Source organism: Chanodichthys erythropterus, chromosome 24, assembly GCF_024489055.1.
Source record: "Chanodichthys erythropterus isolate Z2021 chromosome 24, ASM2448905v1, whole genome shotgun sequence".
In the NCBI taxonomy this organism is placed as follows: domain Eukaryota; kingdom Metazoa; phylum Chordata; class Actinopteri; order Cypriniformes; family Xenocyprididae; genus Chanodichthys; species Chanodichthys erythropterus.
This window is the reverse complement of record NC_090244.1, coordinates 9,508,602-9,528,011: the sequence shown is the minus strand read 5'-3', so window position 1 is coordinate 9,528,011 and position 19,410 is coordinate 9,508,602. Positions and strand designations below refer to the sequence as shown.

Here is a 19,410-nt window from a genome sequence, read left to right as displayed (position 1 = left end):
AACAGGGTAACGGCAGCTTCGGCCTTCACTTGTCCTTGGTCCCCCTTACGGCGTCCAGTCATGTTCTGTCGTTCCCAGAACATTTTAATAAAACAACACCTCATTAAGAAGTTTTGAATGAAAAAAATTAAGTCAGAGTGGTTTGTAATAAGTGAAGATGCTGAGATCTAGAGAGATCTGTTAGTGTTTAATGTTCTGTTTCTGTTATCTGAGTTTTGTGAGGTTATCATTGTGCTGAAGAGTAGAGCCTGTGCTTCAGTCAGTGAAGTCACTTTTAAAGTGCTGTCAGCTAATGATTTACTGCAAGTGATTTGCATTTTAAAGAAAAGGTTTCATGATAACAATCCAGGAAATACCTGCAAAGATTTATTCTTTTTTTTTTTTTTGTAGGACATTTAAGAAAATATTTGTTAGTCAATTTAGCTCTAATTTTCAATTAAATTTTTTGACAAGGGCAGCAGGGACGTTCTGAGAACATTTCCAAATAAAATATATTTCCCTAAACGTTCAGAGAACATCTTGAATGTTCTGTGAAGGTCCAACAAATAACATCCCCAAACCTTAATAGAACTCCACATCGAGACCGTCTCTGAACGTACTGGGAACGTTAATTAACACCAGTGGGGACTTTCTGAGAATATTCTGGGAACGTAAAATTTCTAGCGGGGTAGGCCACGATATCCATTTTTCCAAAAGACATTCTTGTAAATCCCTTTCTGGGTATGAAGACTAGAATTAGTTATTGTTCTTTTCTGCTTTGTCGCTCATGTGATCATGTAATAAATCAGTAGATCTTAATTATCCTATCTGAAAGTATCTGAATACTAATTGTTTCATAACATTAACGTTGAACCACGTTAAACATGTTTTCAGCACCTTTCTGCAGGGCACTGAAAGTGTTAAATAACTTGCTGTCAACTGAGCCATCAGATTTCATAAACAGCATCATAATATGTGTTCTGAAGATGAACAAAGGTCTTATGGATGTGGAACGACATGAAGGTGAATATTAATGACAGATTTTTCATTTTTGGGTGAACTAACCCTTTCAAAATGCACTTTAAAATGTTAGTTTTAAACAGACTAAAACATTAATTTATCTTTTCCAACTAGAAATGAGGAGAGTCTCTGGAAATTTCTGAAGATCCAGTAAAAGACAGCAGAACAGAACCAGTCTATTTACTGTAGATGTTTCATTTTTAATTTTCTATTAATTTTAATATTGTAGGTACTTACACAAGAAGGGAAATTATTAAGTATCTCATTCAGACTGAGTTGTCCAAAAATATACTAAAAACAAATCTGTTTAACAACACATTTTCCTTCTTCACAAAAGGGAAATGTGTTGTTAAACAGATTAGTTTTTAGATAGACAGTTTTAGACAACTTAGTTACTGAGATACTTAATAGAAATAGTTTGTTTCTTAACATCTATTAATATATAGATCCACCAGATACACAGACTTAAATTTAAATAAAAAATGTATTTTCAAAATGTGTGCAACAGAGGATAAAAACAATACTCCATGATGATAAAAATATTTATATTTTATTAAAACAAATAAATCCAATCACATAAATTATTCTGTAAATACAATAGTTTTATATACATCAGCACAAAATTCAGAGTTCAAATAGAAACAGTGTAGCTTGTTTTAGACTCTTGTTCTCTTGTCCACTATAGCAACATGTCCGCTCACCCAGGGGGTCTCTGGATCTACACAGATATCTTTCCCTTTAATCGTATGAAACCTGAGAGAAAAGGGACAAAACAAGATTTAGATCAAAGTGTTTCTTTAATGGATTGTCTCATTCAGATTGACATAGCTGTATTAAAATAAAATAATATCTAAGATGACACTCACACAATGGCTCGTCTGGGACAGTCGCTGCTGGTCCAATAGTAAGACTTCACCTGTTTCACAGGAATCTTCACATCAGTGAACTCCATACAGCACTTTGCATTTGCTGAATCAATTGCATCGGTAGATGAAATATGAAGACAAAAAGGCCCATCACAAATCTATACCATGCTCATGCAAAAAATAAGATTTTTCAGTTGAATAAGTTGCTATATTATAAAATCACCTGAAACAAATGAAACTAAACCTTCCATGAAAAATCTGAAAACAATTAATTTTATCTTAATTAAAATCGAAGAGTCCTCACCGGTTGAAGTCATCTGCAGAGAGCAGAAGATCACCAGGACCAGCAGGAACATCAGGCTTCTCATTCTTCAAGATGTTTCTTCACAACGACAGAAAGAATCTGTAGAGCTTGAAGATCTCAGATCTGATACTGCAGGTCCTGTTCAGGAGTCCGAGCAAACAGATGAGAATTTACCTTGATAGAAGAGGAGAAAATGAAGAGGACACATCTGATCTGTCTGATTATTTACACCGTTCAGTTGGTGTCTGTTACTTCTCAAAAGCACAAATCAAATATTTAACAATCTTAATTGATCTCAGTGTCATTTTTTCCAAACAGTTCAATTTAGAATCAATAATATAAAATAATCACATTCTATCACTTGTATACCTCTATGTTATAAACAATTCACAAATGTTCCCATAAGAGTGGATTTACAACAGATTTATACTCTATGCATGTCGTCCTGGTTTAACATGTTTAACAAGAAAGTGTGCAAACAGAGTAATGTGTCTTTGGAAAGGCTAAATGGTCCAACAATAAAGTGTCACACTTATTGAAAATGAAATGAAAATAATATAAAATATGAGAAAACAATGCTCAAATAAAATATTAGACTACACAACAACTTGTACTTAATTGTTAAATTAATTAAATCTGTTGGATGTTTTTCTTTTTTTTCCCCACATAGGGCATATATAAACCATTTATAATAAATACTACAATATTTACAATATTTATAATAAAGAAACTGGAAACGTACAACGATTGGGAAACAAACACACTTTGAACACTAAAACATGGTCACAAACTTAAGAATCATTTAACCCTTACATAACTTTAGCATGAACAAATATGTCACCAGGAATTACAATAATACATCAATACTATTCAATGTATGGATCGCTGGATCATCAAAAGAATTACTTTTGTCATTTTAGATTCTTGGATTATCTCACCAACACCACGGTTTATATTCACAATCCATATGCAATAGTCAAAGTATCATTCTGTTTTAAACGGTTTCTTTTTAAATACGTATTTCACCTTTAAGAAGAGGGAAAATGAAGAAGCAGGAATCATGTCCTCTCTGTCACTACTCCTCTGATGGTATGAGGAAGCTGGCGCAGTTTGTCTGCGATCTACCAGTATTCATCTGATATGAACATGCCAAAATAAACTATACTGAATTGTCCATAAAAAGTCACTACACAGTCAGCATTTCACAACTCCACACAGTAAAATCCACATTTAGTTGCTCTCTGTGTTAAAATAACACTGAAGCAGAGTTAAAGCTAATGAGATAATTAAAGGGATAGTTCACCCAAAAATGAAAATTTGATGTTTATCTGCTTACCCCCAGGGCATCCAAGATGTAGATGACTTTTTTTCTTCTCTTGAAAGCAAATTATGATTTTTAACTGCAACCGCTGCCGTCTGTCAGTCAAATAATAGCAGTGATTGGGAACTTGAACAATAAGAGTCGAAAAAACTTCCATAGACAAATCCAAATTAAACCCTGCGGCTCGTGACGGCACATTGATGTCCTAAGACACGAAACGATCGGATTGTGCGAGAAACCGAACATTATTTTTTACCTCTAATACACCACTATGTCCAACTTCGTTCAGCTTCCGGTTAGTGAGGTCTGATCGCGCTCTGACAACGGAGTTATGTCTCGCGCTCATTGAAGTATATGGGCGAGACATCACTTCCGTCACCAGAACGCGTTTTTTGACCTCACTAACAGGAAGCTGAACGGAGTTGGACATAGTGGTGTATTAGAGGTAAAAATTATATAAATACTGTTCGGTTTCTCGTCGTCACGAGCCGCAGGGTTTAATTTTGATTTGTCTAAGCAAGTTTTATTTACTGTTATAGTTGAAGTTCCCATCTACTGCTATTATTTGACTGACAGACGACAGCGGTTGCAGTTAAAAATCATAATTTGTGTTGGACTGAAGAAAAAATGTCACCTACATCTTGGATGCACTGGGGGTAAGCAGATAAACATCAAATTTTCATTTTTGGGTGAACTATCCCTTTAAGCTATTAATTCAAGGATGATTGAACATGCTGTGAAACACTATTGCAATGGCTCAAACAGAAATGATTTTAAAAACATAAAAAGGTCAAGACCCCAACTAAAACAAACCCTGACCACCACGATGGTGGCATAATTTATTGACCAATAAAACACCAACATCTAAACCTATGTTAGTTCTCAATGAGAAATTATTTAGACATGTGACAGAAATAAAGTCAATATGGTTAGTAATAAGTAAATCATATCTTGAGAGATTTAATGTATTTTACGTTCAGTTGATTACAATGAAATGTTTTCGGCTGAAGTCACTTTTAGTTCTTGTGTTTCTCTTTTCTTCAGTTATTCTGCTTGTTAACAGCAGGTGTTCATCATTAACGTTCAATCATCCCTTAATTAATAACTTAATTATCTCATTAACTTTAACTCTGCATCAGTGTTATTTTACACTATTCAGAGAGGGACCAAATGTTCTCTGAGCAGAGTTGATTTAACTCTGTGGATTTTACTGTGCACACTGTTTAGAGAAAATAACCCCGTTAATTCTGTTAACTGAGCCATGAACAATTCACACAGTTGTGTAGCCTTACATATCTGATGTGTTTCTGAATAACGTCTGAGCAGCACACTATTAGGCCTACATATGAGATAAAGGCCTATATGTTTCTTTAAAAGACATTCTTGTAAATCCTTATGTGATAGGAAGATTGTAGATTTTGTTTTGTTTTGTGTGTGTGGGTTTTTTTTCTGTTCCTTCACCTCATCATGGCCATATCTGAATTGTTACCTAAAACTCATGCTCTAAGAAAACAAAACCACTTCTTCTACTTATAGTGGCTTTTCTTAGTCTAATAGAGGAACTAGAATAATTCAGCCTGAAATAAAATACACATTTAAGTCAGTAAAGGTACAGCTAGTTACGGTAAGAAAAAAAGGTGTGATCTTCTTGTGAGCTTACACTGCATTTACTATGAAATGTTATTTTCTGTCAAACTAAAATAATACATGTCTAAACATGTTTGAAACACGTTCACAGGGTCCAGAAGATGTGTGTTCCTCAGTACTTGTACTTTCATTACAAAATGGAATATCTTAAAAAGGCCTACATTTTTGCATATTTTATAGTTATGTAGCCTAATGAAATCCTATCAGACTGAAAGCTTTCATCAGTAGGTGGCAGTAGAGGACTGCAGAACAGTACCTGGAATTTACACTGAATATCAAAAGCTATTAACCATAGATATTTTGTTCTGTTCTTGTATTAATGATCAGGATTTTCATATTTATATTTGCCTTCAGTAGGTTTAGTCATATTTAGACAATTCCCATAAATCCCAATGAGATATTTAAAAATCATAATTGAAACAGCGCTAAAAATTCACCACCAGATGTCAGCCGAGAACTTTTTTAGGATCTGCCAGTATGAAGGAAACTTGTTTCTCTCACCCATCCTACTTCCCAAAACCATGCATATATATCTCCACCAGAGGTGTATAGTCCAGGGGTCAGAAAGTAGAAGTCCTGCCATATTTTTATTCCACCCACTGAAGCAGTGTTAAAGTTAATGAGATAATTAAGTGATAAATTGAGTGATGATTGACCATTATTGAAGACACCTGATGATAACAAGCAGAATCACCAAAGGAGAAAAATCAAAATTTTTAAGTTACCATCGTGGAGATGAGTGTTTGCTTTAGTTGGGCTCTTGACCCTTGATTTTTTAATATTAGATTTTGTTTGGGCAGTTAACTAAATTGTAGCAGACAGACAAATAAATGAAAAAGATGATCAGGTGTTGGTTATGTTTTCACATAATCATTGTTTGATCTGAATCACTGAACTCATTTAGAGCTCAATCTCTGAGTTAGATTTACATTATTGATTATAGCAGCACTGTGATTCTACAGGAGAAGATCAACTTTTAAAAGTATTATTCTATTTCAAACGTTTTTTTTTTAAATACGTATTTCACCTTTAAGAAGAGGGAAAATGAAGAAGCAGGAATCGCGTCCTCTCTGTCAGCGCTCCTCTGATGGTATGAGGAAGCTGGCGCAGTTTGTCTGCGATCTCCCAGTATTCGTCCGATATGAACATGCCAAAATAAATTATATTGAATTGTCCATACAAAAGTCACTACACAGTCAGCATTACACAACTCCATTTGATTTTTTTTTTTTTTTTTTTTTTTCCTGTTCCTTCACCTCTTCCCCTTTTCTGCTTTGTAGAAAGTATTTTTCTTTTAGACAAATTGAAAATGTGCTTCAGGAAATCAACAGGAAAACAACTTCTTCATTTCAGGCCTGTCATGATCAGCACTAAATGTAATAAATCAGAAGATCTTCAAGATATCTGAATTATTAACTAAAACTCATGCTCTAAGAAAACAAAACCACTTCTTCTATTTATAGTGGATTTTCTTAGTCTAATAGAGGAACTAGAATAATTAAGTCAGGAAAGGTACAGTTACGGTAAGAAAAAATTCATTACAAAATGGAATACTTTAAAATGAATTATTTAAATACTTTGGTAAACTTTATAGGCCAACATTTATTTATTTATTTTGGTAAATATTTTATAGTTATGTAGCCTAAAGAAATCATATCAGCCTGAAAGCTTGCATCAGTAGGTGGCAGTAGAACTGCAGAACAGTACCAGGAATGGACACTGAATATCAAAAGCTATTAACCATAGATATTTTAACCATGCATATTATGTACTTGTATTAATGATCAGGATTTTCATATTTATATTTGCCTTCAGTAGGTTTAGTCATATTTAGACAATTCCCATTAATCTCAATGAGATATTTAAAAATCATAATTGTAACAGTGCTAAAAATTCACCACCAGATGTCAGCCGAGAACTTTTTTACAATGCATTCTGGGAGCCACCAATCAAAATTCATCCATGGCTCCCATCGTGCATTGCTGCATGAATAAATTATGAGGTGAATTGTCTTAGTAATTTTCTTTATTCTAACTATTTAAATTTTGCTGTGACTTTTTAGTAGCTTTTCTAATGTTCAGAGTTGATCTGTTGATCAGAATATGTTGCTTGTCACCGTTGTTGAGATTCATACGCTGATTATTGATGTGTGTGTGTGCCTAGAAGAAAAGCTATTTCAAAAAAAAAACGTTGTATTGATAATGTTGATATTCTGCTGTTCAGAAATGGCAGTAAAAGACAACAGAGCTAGTGAATTTACTGAAGATGTTTCGTTTTCTATTAATTTTTTTATTGTAGGTACTTACACAAGAAGTGAAATTATTAAGTATCTCATTCAGACTGAGTTGTCCAAAATATACTAAAAACAAATGTTTCACATGACATTTCTTGAAGAAGGGAAATGTGTTGTTAAAACAGATTAGTTTTTAGTCAGTTTTAGACAACTTAGTTTGACTGAGATACTTAATAGAAATAGTTTGTTTCTTAACATCTATTAATATATAGATCCACCAGATCCATAGACTTATATTTAAATAAAAAATTTATTTTTCAAAATGTGTGCAACAGAGGATAAAAACAATACTCCATGATGATAAAAATATCATTTATATTGAATTAAAACAACTGAACCCAATCACATAAATTATTCTGTAAATACAATAGTTTTATATACATCAGCACAAAATTCAGAGTTCAAATAGAAACAGTGTAGCTTGTTTTAGACTCTTGTTCTCTGGTCCACTATAGCAACATGTCCGCTCACCCAGGGGGTCTCTGCATCTACACAGATATCTTTCCCTTTAATCGTATGAAACCTGAGAGAAAAAGGACAAAACAAGATTTAGATGAAAGTGTTTCTTTAATGGATTGTCTCATTCAGATTGACATAGCTGTATTAAAATAAAATAATATCTAAGATGACACTCACACAATGGCTCGTCTGGGACAGTCGCTGCTGGTCCAATAGTAAGACTTCACCTGTTTCACAGGAATCTTCACATCAGTGAACTCCATACAGCACTTTGCATTTGCTGAATCAATTGCATCGGTAGATGAAATATGAAGACAAAAAGGCCCATCACAAATCTATACCATGCTCATGCAAAAAATAAGATTTTTCAGTTGAATAAGTTGCTATATTATAAAATCACCTGAAACAAATGAAACTAAACCTTCCATGAAAAATCTGAAAACAATTAATTTTATCTTAATTAAAATCAAAGAGTCCTCACCGTTTGAAGTCATCTGCAGAGAGCAGAAGATCACCAGGACCAGCAGGAACATCAGGCTTCTCATTCTTCAAGATGTTTCTTCACAACGACAGAAAGAATCTGTAGAGCTTGAAGATCTCAGATCTGATACTGCAGGTCCTGTTCAGGAGTCCGAGCAAACAGATGAGAATTTACCTTGATAGAAGAGGAGAAAATGAAGAGGACACATCTGATCTGTCTGATTATTTACACCGTTCAGTTGGTGTCTGTTACTTCTCAAAAGCACAAATCAAATATTTAACAATCTTAATTGATCTCAGTGTCATTTTTTCCAAACAGTTCAATTTAGAATCAATAATATAAAATAATCACATTCTATCACTTGTATACCTCTATGTTATAAACAATTCACAAATGTTCCCATAAGAGTGGATTTACAACAGATTTATACTCTATGCATGTCGTCCTGGTTTAACATGTTTAACAAGAAAGTGTGCAAACAGAGTAATGTGTCTTTGGAAAGGTTAAATGGTCCAACAATAAAGTGTCACACTTATTGAAAATGAAATGAAAATAATATAAAATATGAGAAAACAATGCTCAAATAAAATATTAGACTACACAACAACTTGTACTTAATTGTTAAATTAATTAAATCTGTTGGATGTTTTTCTTTTTTTCCCCCACATAGGGCATATATAAACCATTTATAATAAATACTACAATATTCCATGAAAAAAAAAAAGATTTGTAGCAGAAAATGTAACAGATTCTTGGATTATCTCACCAACGCCACGTTTATATCCACAATCCATATGCAATATTCAAAGTATTATTCTATTTCAAACGGTTTCTTTTTAAATACGTATTTCACCTTTAAAAAGAGGGAAAATGAAGAAGCAGGAATCGCGTCCTCTCTGTCACCGCTCCTCTGATGGTATGAGGAAGCTGGGCGCAGTAAGCTGCCAAAATAAACTACCCTTTGAATTGTCCATACAAAAGTTACTACACAGTCAGCATTACACAACTCCACACTGTATAGAAAATAACCCCGTTAATTCTGTTAACTGAGCCATGAACAATTCACACAGTTGTGTAGCCTTACATATCTGATGTGTTTCTGAATAACGTCTGAGCACTTTATTAGGCCTACATATGAGATAAAATCCTATAGTTTTTCTTTAAAATATATTCTTGTAAATCCTTATGTGATAGGAAGATTGTAGATTTTGTTTTATTTTGTGTGTGTTTTTCTGTTCCTTCACCTCTTCCCTTTTCCTGCTTTGTAGAAGGAACTTTTTTTAGACAAATTGAAAATGTGCTTCAGGAAATCAACAGGAAAACAACTTCTTCATTTCAGGAATGTCATGATCAGCACTAAATGTAATAAATCAGAAGATCTTCATGATATCTGAATTGTTACCTAAAACTCATGCTCTAAGAAAACAAAACCACTTCTTCTACTTATAGTGGCTTTTCTTAGTCTAATAGAGGAACTAGAATAATTCAGCCTGAAATAAAATACACATTTAAGTCAGTAAAGGTACAGCTAGTTACGGTAAGAAAAAAAGGTGTGATCTACTTGTGAGCTTATACTACATTTACTATGAAATGTTATTTTCTGTCAAACTAAAATAATACGTGTCTAAACATGTTTGAAACACGTTCACAGGGTCCAGAAGATGTGTGTTCCTCAGTACTTGTACTTTCATTACAAAATGGAATATCTTAAAAAGGCCTACATTTTTGCATATTTTATAGTTATGTAGCCTAATGAAATCCTATCAGCCTGAAAGCTTGCATCAGTAGGTGGCAGTAGAGGACTGCAGAACAGTATCAGGAATGGCCACTGAATATCAAAAGCTATTAACCATAGATATTTTGTTCTGTTCTTGTATTAATGATCAGCATTTTCATATTTATATTTGCCTTCAGTAGGTTTAGTCATATTTAGACAATTCCCATAAATCTCAATGAGATATTTAAAAATCATAATTGTAACAGCGCTAAAAATTCACCACCAGATGTCAGCCGAGAACTTTTTTAGGTTCTGCCAGTATGAAGGAAACTTGTTTCTCTCACCCATCCTACTTCCCAAAACCATTGCTGCGTCCGAAATCGCATACTACATGAGTAGGTACTACATTTGAATTTGAACGTACTTCCCGACCGTTAAAACAGTACGTTCTATATAGTATGAATATGGGTAGTATGAATAAAATTCGGACGTACTACATCCGCCATGTTAATGTTGTCACTTGTCATGCGTCGTCACAACAGCGCGCAAATTTAAATATGTCAAAGTATAATCACCTATTTAGCTAGGAAATTTTACCTCAGAATAAAAATACATCTGTGAATATCACGACAGAGGCTGATTTGAAGCAACGAAATTAAGCAATTTATTGTTAAAATGAATGCATATAAAAATACACGAGAAACAAAAGACATGAATCAATAAACAAACTTGAATACATTATATATAAATAGTGTGTAGATAGACAGAGAGGGCGAGAGAAATGCACAACATGGCCTAAATATATACAATATATACAAATAAATACAATGATAATAATATACATATTCTAAAAAAAAAAAAAAAAACTACAAACTTTGAGCCCTATAAACTACTGCTGCCTGAATGTTGCTGTCCGTTAAGTTTTCTAATCTCATTAAACTGCTTAACAACGAACGTCTCCGTTAAATAAAACAGTGTTAACAAGCGGATGTAACGTTATCTCGACCTGTTGGTTAGCTTGATGTGCTGTCAGTAATAATGATTAAACATCTTTTTACAACCGACTCTTAATCTTCTCATTACATTGTTTAAACTTTCAATAAGTCAGCCGTTTACTTACATTATGTTAAACAAGTGCAATTTAACTACAATAAACAGTTTTTCCCTGAGGTACTGAAGGACTTGAATGAGCTGCATATCGCCGCTTTCCGCCATTTTTGAATTATGAAGAATCCTCTCTCCTGTGGCATCACGGGATAGCGCAGCGTCCATCGAATGCCTACTACAGAATTCGGGCGGAAGCAGTAGGTCATCCGGGTACTTCTCGCCTACTGTTTTTCGAATACTATGAATTCGGACATACTACTCGCCTCGCATACTGTTTTTCGCATACTATATAGTAGGGAAGTATGCGATTTCGGACGCAGCACATGCATATATATCTCCAGACACTTTTATCTTATTTCCCTTTTGAAAAAAAGCTAAAATCCACTCCATTGTGAAGGCATTTTATTTGCACACAAACTGTAATATTGTCCGTTTAAAACTTTCAGTATTTCATGTCGGGTAACTGTTATAGTAATAGTTATAGTTTGATACATTTTGTTGAAAAAAAGATGATAATATGCAATAAAAATGTAATTTATTAAAGTCCTCCTGTGGTGAAAATCTGACGTCACAAGCCACATTGTAACCAATCACGTCAATGTGCTGGCGAGCTTTAGCTATCATTAACTGACCGCGCAAGGGAGTGTCAAAAGAAGGTTTTCCCGCTATATTTTTCTGTTGATATGAAAAATCCGCTATATTTAACAATATGGCGAGTGTATGATGAATATTACAATGTTTTGATGAACTGGGCCTATATGCTTTCTCCAGCGTTTTAAGGTTACTGAATTTCAGAAGGCAGACTGAGATGGCGAACGGGAACATGGTTTGTGTAACATTAGCAACACATTATTAGCTGTTTTATAACGTAGTCAATCATATTAATTACCGTTATGTGTCAGACGTTGTAAAAAGCGACCTGTGCAGCGTTTACCTCAGTAAGTTGACCGAGCAGTTCTCGTCTGAGCTCGTGCGAGAGAGTGGAGGCGGGGCTAATTATCATATTCATAGATCCGTGTATATTAAATGAGGCAAGGGTGTAGTTACATTCAAGCTATTATAAAGCATTAAGATTTTTTTCATAGTAAACAAAAACGTTTAAATATGTCATTTTGGTGATCAGAAATTAGTTTTAAAGGATATAATGACTGACAGGGGACTTTAATAACATTTTCATAATGTACATTTAAATATTTATTTGTCCTTGCACCATTAAAATGCATTAAAATGCACATAAAGTGAAATGTACAAGTAGCCTACAGTATGACTGTATCACTGTATTGATTTTTTTATGCCTTTCAATGTAAACAATATAAAATATGCATGTAAAGGATGTACATTACACATTATATGATACTTTATTATATTAGTGAGTGACCAGCTCTCAACTCTCAAGGGTCCTTGGCCTGAAAAAGTTTGAAAATTGGCTAAATGCACATCATACCTATATCGCTGAGAGAGGAAAGAAACATTATGATTATGTAAGCCATCAAAATAAGTCTCTGAAACCTCCTAACAATCCTAGTTTTAGTCTTAATTCTCATTTTCTGGCCCCTGCCTCTACTATACATGGTCAAATCATACAGATAGCTATACACATACAGTATCTGGAACTAAAATGGGCCGTGTTACTTCCTTTTACCAACATGACGTATGTTTGCAGTGAGAAAAGAGAACTGAGTATGGTTATATTTGAAGATTCACCTTCTCAAATTCAACAGTGGAATGACACATGACCACAAACCACTGTGGTGGAAAACGATCACTCACTGTACGTCAGACTCATAAGGTCATAAACTTTCCATGTGGTGCACACAAGTACAAAGCAATGGTATCAGTGGTACACATGGTGTCTCGTGCCAGAATGACGACTTTTTAAGCAGCAGTGAAATCAATTATGATGTAAACAGTGCTTCGCACCACCCACTCTGCTGTATTAGCATAGTTTCCGCCCTGAGCGAACTGTACACAGTCCGCTATTGTCTCGATGCCAGAGCAGCTGTAGTGACTAGAATGTCTCTTAAGCAATTGAGGTGTTTTGCTTTGAGTGAACATAACAGTCTTCATTTAGGAAGGATTGTTTTTGAAGGGAATGCGGCAGATCTAATATACACACATGCAATTTCTGTCTCTGCTGTTTACGTTCACAGACATAACCGACTGTGTTTGTGAACTTTGTGTTTTTGACATAACCTTGTGTGTATTTGACAGCTTAAACACAAGAAGACATGAAAGAGAAGTTAGTTTAATACTCGCGAGATGTGCCGTCTGATAGCCAGTTTTCTGTGCGTGTGCTTCAGATGTGTGCGCTTAGAAAATGATAAATTAGAAGTTTAAAGGTGCTCTATGTAAGAATGACAGCTAGTGGTTGAAATGGGTACTGCAGTCCAAATTCAAAATATTGTTTGCCCCGCCCCCTCCTCCTCAGACTCGATGCTCACGCGGGTTGCCAGTTTGAGGACACGCAACAGGAGCGAGCTCAATTGACATTGGAAGGCGAGGAGACATACACACTGTAAGATAATTAGCTGATTTATTGATTTATGATAAGTTTATATCGCGATTTAATATGGCTGTAACTTGCTGCATGTGTTTTCCGCCAACTGGCAACCTGGTGTGGCGAAATACTATTGGGTAAATTGGCAAAGTGCGGTCTTGCACAGACAAAAACAAAAATAGAAATTCCGACGCAAATTTCAAAGTAAAATAACTGGCGTTAGCAATGGTTTTCAGAGAAACGAGTATGTGGACTCAGCATGTTTAATAAATATCTGCAACCATATCATGGTATTTTTATGCTTTAGTACAGTCAGAAACTTACTTAAAGCAACTTTAAAATGATATAGCTTTAAAACACATGCAGATAATAAACTTTCATGATGAAGAAAAACTGCAATGTGCGTAATCATGATATAAATGATAATCAAAACCAAGCAGATGTTTTGATAGTATTTGCCAGAGTTTCCATGCAGGCAGGAGCCAGGAATGAAGGAAGCGCATTCCTGGAAAGGGGGCGGGGAGCAGCAGCTCATTTGCATTTAAAGACACATGCACGAACACAGCATGGTTTTGCATGCGTGCAAAAATGGATATTTACAACAAAATGATCTGTGAGGTATTTTGAGCTGAAACTTCACAGACACATTCTGAGGACACCTGAGACTTATATTACGTCTTGAAAAAAGGGGCATAATAGGTCCCCTTTAAAGAGCTCGAGCATTTAAAGAGACAGACAACAGAACTGCAGCAGGTGCTGATAATAGACAGAACGTTATCATGTGTCGGTGTGGATGCTAATAGTTACTTTAGTTATCATTCTTAGTATGAACGGGCCTTATGATTTTCACTTGCCAACAGTTTTGTGGAAATCGCCAACAAATTCCCAAAATCTGAGGCAAATCAGTGCTCGTTCACGTGAGTGACTATAACATAGTGTATGATCAAAAACGTGATCTGAGACAAGCGCAGATGTGTCATCGATGCCCGAGAGATATTTTGCATGCTAAACATCTGGACGTGTCTGTGACTCCTACTCCTACTCATAGTAGGCGAAAAACAGTATGTGACAAAAGAAGTGTGTCCGAAAATTCACAGTACTCATAAAAGAGTCAGCAAAAAGTACCCAGATGACCTACTTCCGGTGATATTCTTAAGTGTGCATACGATACCATTTTACTATCCCATTTTTTTAGCGGTCACAAAGGGGTTACTTATTCAAAATAAGTACCTACTCAAGAGAGTATGCGATTTCGGACGCAGCCAGAGTCATGATTAGGGTAATCATCGCAGATTTCATCAGTCCAATCTTTCTAATGGCTTCCCAGACAGCAACATATTGTGGCCCAGATCCGGCCCACATCTGGTACATGTGGATTACATGTGGACCAGATGTGGGCCGGATCTGGGCCGTCACTATGTTGCTGTCAGGGTTGCAATCACAAATCATAAATCTTATTTAAAGCTTTTAGGTAGCAAAATCATTTTTATAAATGTTAATGGCCTCTTAAATATGCAAATATGAATGTTAAAGGGTTTTCAGCTGCACAGAAATCTCGAAACTGGACAATGTGAACTGTGTGAATCATGGCAAAAGGTTATTTATAACACAAATGAACAAGAGTGAAAAAGCCAAATTGAGACCCGGAAAGTCTTTATTGTGAGGAGGTTAAGTTAGCAAAAACTTACATAAAGAGAGATCTTCATCATTATATGTTTTGTCTCTAATGACACAATACAAAAAAATTCAAACTCAATACATTTTTCTTCAATAAACTATACTTTGAGCTATAGGCTAATAATCTGCAGTGCTGTATTCTTCAGCACAAAACACTCTCATTAGAAATACATTAGTAAAAACAAATGACAGAACATAGATAAATCCAAACAAAGTACATTCTGGATTGTTTAACCCAATAGCTTCAATATGCTGATCAGTTAGTGACAATGCATTTGTCGGCGGGTACAATAATTGCATTTTTTCTTTTTTTTTCAGTTTTGCTCAGACTCCACACTTGTCCTATGCTTCCAAATCAGAAGTTCAGAAGTTGAAAGACGCAGGTCAACTTGGTTACAAGGACCCCTGTCTCCCGACACGCTTGCTGTCAATGGTCTGGATGTGATTCTGTACCCATGAGTCAGCGGGATTGGCACACACCTGACGGCCCTTTACGGTCTTGAACCTGTAAAGAGAATTTCAGTACCGTTAAACACACATGAACTTGCTCTGTTGGTCAAATTAGTTAAAATCTATTTAATCATAATTAATATAATAAACATAATACTAATGAATATAATAATAATTATTACTATTGTTGTTGTTGTTATCAACAACTATATTAGTAATATAAAATAAATAAAGCATTATTAATATGACAAACAAACATAATAATAATACCAAATTAATAAAAAATAAATAAATAATATTATGAATATAATAAACTTAATGATAGTACCAAAATTAATAAAACAAATATAATGGATATAATAAATAAAAATATAATAGTAATTATTATTATTGCTACTATTATTATTAGTAGTAGTGAACAATATTAAACATAATAAGAATATTAATATAATAATAATAATTATTATTATTATAGTTATCAACAACTATATTAATAATATAAAAATTAATAAAATACATAATTAATATTATTAATATAATAAAAATAATACTAATATTAATATAATAATATTTTTTATTGTTATCAACAATTATATTAATAATATAACAATTAATAAAATAAAGCATTATTATTAATATTATAATAATAATAATAATAATAATAATACACAAATTAATAAAACAAAAATAATGGATATAATAAATAAAAATAAAATAACAATAATAATTTATGAATTATTATTGCCATTATTATTGCATATTATTATAAACAATATTAATAATATCAATATTAATAAAATAAATAATTGATATTATTAATATAATAAACATAATTATAGTTCCAAAATGAATGAAACAAAAATAATGGATATAATAAATAAAAATATAATAATAATAATAATAATAGTATTTATTATTATAATTATTATTATAAACAATATTCATAGTATTACAGTTAATAAAATAAACAATTAATATGATTAATATAATAAACATAATAATAATAATAATAATACCAAAATTAATAAAATAAAAATAATGGATATAATAAATAAAAATATAATAATAATAGTAATTATAAACAATATTAATAATATCAAAATTAATGAAATAATTTATATTATTAATATAATAAACACCCCCCCCCCCCCCCCCCCCCCCACACACACACACACACACATACACAAAAACACAGATATATTGTTGTTACACTTACAGCACGGCTTCTTTGGGGCACTGCTGGCTTGTCATGCTGTAATCGGCCACTAGTTTGATTGGCAGAGGACGGTCCGTGAAGGAGAAACAGCATCTTTGAGGTGAAACACGCATTCCTGGATGACAAAAAACACAAGCAAGAATTCTTTGTTAAATTCTTTAACATTTTGCTTTAATATAAAACTGTACATTTTGTTACCAAAAAGTTCAAAATACAAGTAGACTATGAGTTACTATTTAAACGTTTCACATGTTTTGTACTAAAAACATCTAATCTATCCGTCTCCTCATCTTACCTTCACTGAGGCTAACTGCGCACAGAAGCACCGCCACTGCGGAGATGATGGTGAAGCGAGAAGCAGTCATACTGGCCGTTTTGTTTAGCTAGATCAGTGGAGGAACAGGGAGTCTGTTGAAGCACTAAAGCTGGAATTGCTGCTGTATGGCACAAGCTGTCAGCTTTTATACACATTGTTCTGTAGTGGGGAGATCCCTTTATGGGTGGATTTTGAGGAAGGGGGATTTTGATGTAAAATTCACCCACACAAGTGAGAAAGTACAGCAGTAGCTGTTGTCATCCCACACGTGATTCTGACCGTCACAAGTCCTGATTAGGCTTGGCTTAAACAATGCTGTAGGCTTGACAAGGGACAGCCCTATCAAAAACCTTTCACTTCCTCTTTCGCTACAGTGGCTTGGGGAAAAAAAAACATTTGAGTACTGAACACACTGTGCCATTATGCTAGAAGGAAATTAGATGCAACATGAATTTTGAAGAATGCATATGGCATCCCAGAGGGGACACATTTGTTACTTTTGCCAAATATAGTGGATTTCAAACAGAAAAACGAAGATATAATAGTTTAGTAAAATATAACAATTTGGCTGGTGAGTCATGGACAGATTTTTCATTTTTGGGTGAACCTTCCAAGTCAAATTTTAAATAATTATTATTGTTATTATTTGCAATATTTATAAATTAAACTAATACAAAGCCCCTAAAGGAATATGGCGATGGAAAAAAATAGGCAGCAGCTATAGATTACTAAGTGAAAATCGCATATTTTCTTAACAATAGATGATATATAAGTGTAAATAGCTGTAGATACTATTTACACTCAGTGAAAATGGCATTATATTCTATTTACACCTTGTTAAAGTATATTTCTTTGCAATAAGAGTAAATATAGTAATTAGATGCTATCTATACTTTATATTGGCAGATACTATTTGCATCTCAGTATTTTTGTACATTAACAGAATGCAACAATATCATAGAGTGTAAATTATTATATTTATTAAAATTATTAAATGGATGCTGCCTTATTGGGAGAATAAAAACCAACCCCAATAAACACTTTTAATATTATTAAACACTCGTTCGCAGTTTATTTCCACTTTTCATTTTTATTGAAAATAAATGCGAGCTTGGCAAAAGGCGGATTCGAACCAGCGTCAAAAGCCAGGTTTACAAGACCTATACTTGGTACTACTATGCCACTGAAGATGTTTAATAACATATGTCTTTTTTAAAACTTGATTGGCCCAACCAGACATTAGTGGGCGGAGCTAGTGTAAATAGCATTTGCCAATAAGGGACGCTATTTGCACTTAGTGTAAATAGACACAGAAAAATTGTCAATACTTTTGAGTTTAAACTTTTAAGCTTTTTGTTAGTAAAGCAGAATTTCTTGAGGGAAAAACAAAATTTCGCAAGAGAACACAAAAGCATTGGAATATATCTCCCATTTTCCATCATCATGTCCCACCATTATGTCTTCATATAATATTAATAATAATAATAATAATCTGTACATCTTACACTAGCTTATCATGTAGAGTCATCAAGGAGCCATTATTATTATTATTATTTTAACCATATTGTTGTATTATTGTTACTAGTAGAATTAAGCATTTTTAATGTGATTAACTGTATATACATAGTAAAATCCCCAGAGTTAAATCAACTCTGCTCAGAGTACATATGGTCCATCTCTAAATAGTGTTAAAGACTGAAGCAGAGTTAAAGTTAATGAGATAATTAAGCAATTAATAAGGCTGTGACTTAAGTCACTTGTAGTTCTTGTGTTTCTCTTTTCTTCAGTGATTCTGCTTGTTAACAGCAGGTGTTCATCACTAATGCACAATCATCACTTAATTACTTGTTTAATTATCTCATTAACTTTCCGTCTGCTTCAGTGTTATTTTAACACCATTTAGAGAGGGACCATATGTACTCTGAGAAGAGTTGATTTAACTCTTGAGATTTTGCTGTGTATGTAACTTAAAATAAAAACAGTAGCATCTCATTTTGATTCTGAATGGATAATACTCTAGTTGGCTAAAACCTATGAAATGTTAAAAGTTATTGTTAAAT

At 33.6% G+C, this 19,410-nt stretch overlaps 3 protein-coding genes across 6 annotated transcripts; all 3 read right to left on the bottom strand.

Annotated features, from left to right (window-relative positions):
- Positions 1–1,627: 1,627 nt before the first annotated feature.
- On the bottom strand, positions 1,628–2,671 carry LOC137015360 (monocyte chemotactic protein 1B-like). The gene is made up of 3 exons (XM_067380267.1): positions 2,170–2,671; positions 1,866–1,968; positions 1,628–1,752 (listed from the first exon to the last, which is right to left on the bottom strand). The coding sequence occupies exons 1-3, from the start codon at positions 2,231–2,233 to the stop codon at positions 1,656–1,658; spliced, it is 264 nt and encodes an 87-aa protein (XP_067236368.1). The 5' UTR covers positions 2,234–2,671; the 3' UTR covers positions 1,628–1,655.
- A 4,783-nt stretch (positions 2,672–7,454) lies between these two features.
- On the bottom strand, positions 7,455–9,303 carry LOC137015217 (C-C motif chemokine 2-like). 4 transcript variants are annotated; one of them, XM_067380021.1, is made up of 4 exons: positions 9,224–9,279; positions 8,371–8,508; positions 8,067–8,169; positions 7,455–7,953 (listed from the first exon to the last, which is right to left on the bottom strand). In XM_067380021.1, exons 2-4 carry the CDS (start codon positions 8,432–8,434, stop codon positions 7,857–7,859), a joined length of 264 nt encoding a protein of 87 aa, XP_067236122.1. In that variant the 5' UTR covers positions 8,435–8,508; positions 9,224–9,279; the 3' UTR covers positions 7,455–7,856. The 4 variants fall into 4 exon arrangements, with proteins under 4 accessions (XP_067236122.1, XP_067236123.1, XP_067236120.1 ...); XM_067380022.1 differs by having other exon boundaries at positions 9,137–9,269; XM_067380019.1 differs by having other exon boundaries at positions 7,456–7,953; positions 8,371–8,544; positions 9,224–9,303.
- A 6,036-nt stretch (positions 9,304–15,339) lies between these two features.
- Positions 15,340–17,502, bottom strand: ccl35.1 (chemokine (C-C motif) ligand 35, duplicate 1). The gene is made up of 3 exons (XM_067379838.1): positions 17,330–17,502; positions 17,035–17,149; positions 15,340–15,873 (listed from the first exon to the last, which is right to left on the bottom strand). Exons 1-3 carry the CDS (start codon positions 17,397–17,399, stop codon positions 15,762–15,764), a joined length of 297 nt encoding a protein of 98 aa, XP_067235939.1. The 5' UTR covers positions 17,400–17,502; the 3' UTR covers positions 15,340–15,761.
- Positions 17,503–19,410: the final 1,908 nt, after the last annotated feature.

Excerpts from the sequence above, each read along its gene's own strand:
- ccl35.1 (XM_067379838.1), bottom strand. The coding sequence starts at position 17,399 with ATGACTGCTTCTCGCTTCACCATCATCTCCGCAGTGGCGGTGCTTCTG. Across the intron at positions 17,150-17,329 it reads CGCAGTTAGCCTCAGTGAAG|GAATGCGTGTTTCACCTCAA; the intron begins GTAAGATGAGGA and ends TTTGTCATCCAG. Across the intron at positions 15,874-17,034 it reads TGCCCCAAAGAAGCCGTGCT|GTTCAAGACCGTAAAGGGCC; the intron begins GTAAGTGTAACA and ends TTCTCTTTACAG.
- LOC137015360 (XM_067380267.1), bottom strand. The coding sequence starts at position 2,233 with ATGAGAAGCCTGATGTTCCTGCTGGTCCTGGTGATCTTCTGCTCTCTG. Across the intron at positions 1,969-2,169 it reads TCTGCAGATGACTTCAACCG|CAAATGCAAAGTGCTGTATG; the intron begins GTGAGGACTCTT and ends CAATTGATTCAG. Across the intron at positions 1,753-1,865 it reads TGTCCCAGACGAGCCATTGT|GTTTCATACGATTAAAGGGA; the intron begins GTGAGTGTCATC and ends CTTTTCTCTCAG.
- LOC137015217 (XM_067380019.1), bottom strand. The coding sequence starts at position 8,434 with ATGAGAAGCCTGATGTTCCTGCTGGTCCTGGTGATCTTCTGCTCTCTG. Across the intron at positions 8,170-8,370 it reads TCTGCAGATGACTTCAAACG|CAAATGCAAAGTGCTGTATG; the intron begins GTGAGGACTCTT and ends CAATTGATTCAG. Across the intron at positions 7,954-8,066 it reads TGTCCCAGACGAGCCATTGT|GTTTCATACGATTAAAGGGA; the intron begins GTGAGTGTCATC and ends TTTTTCTCTCAG.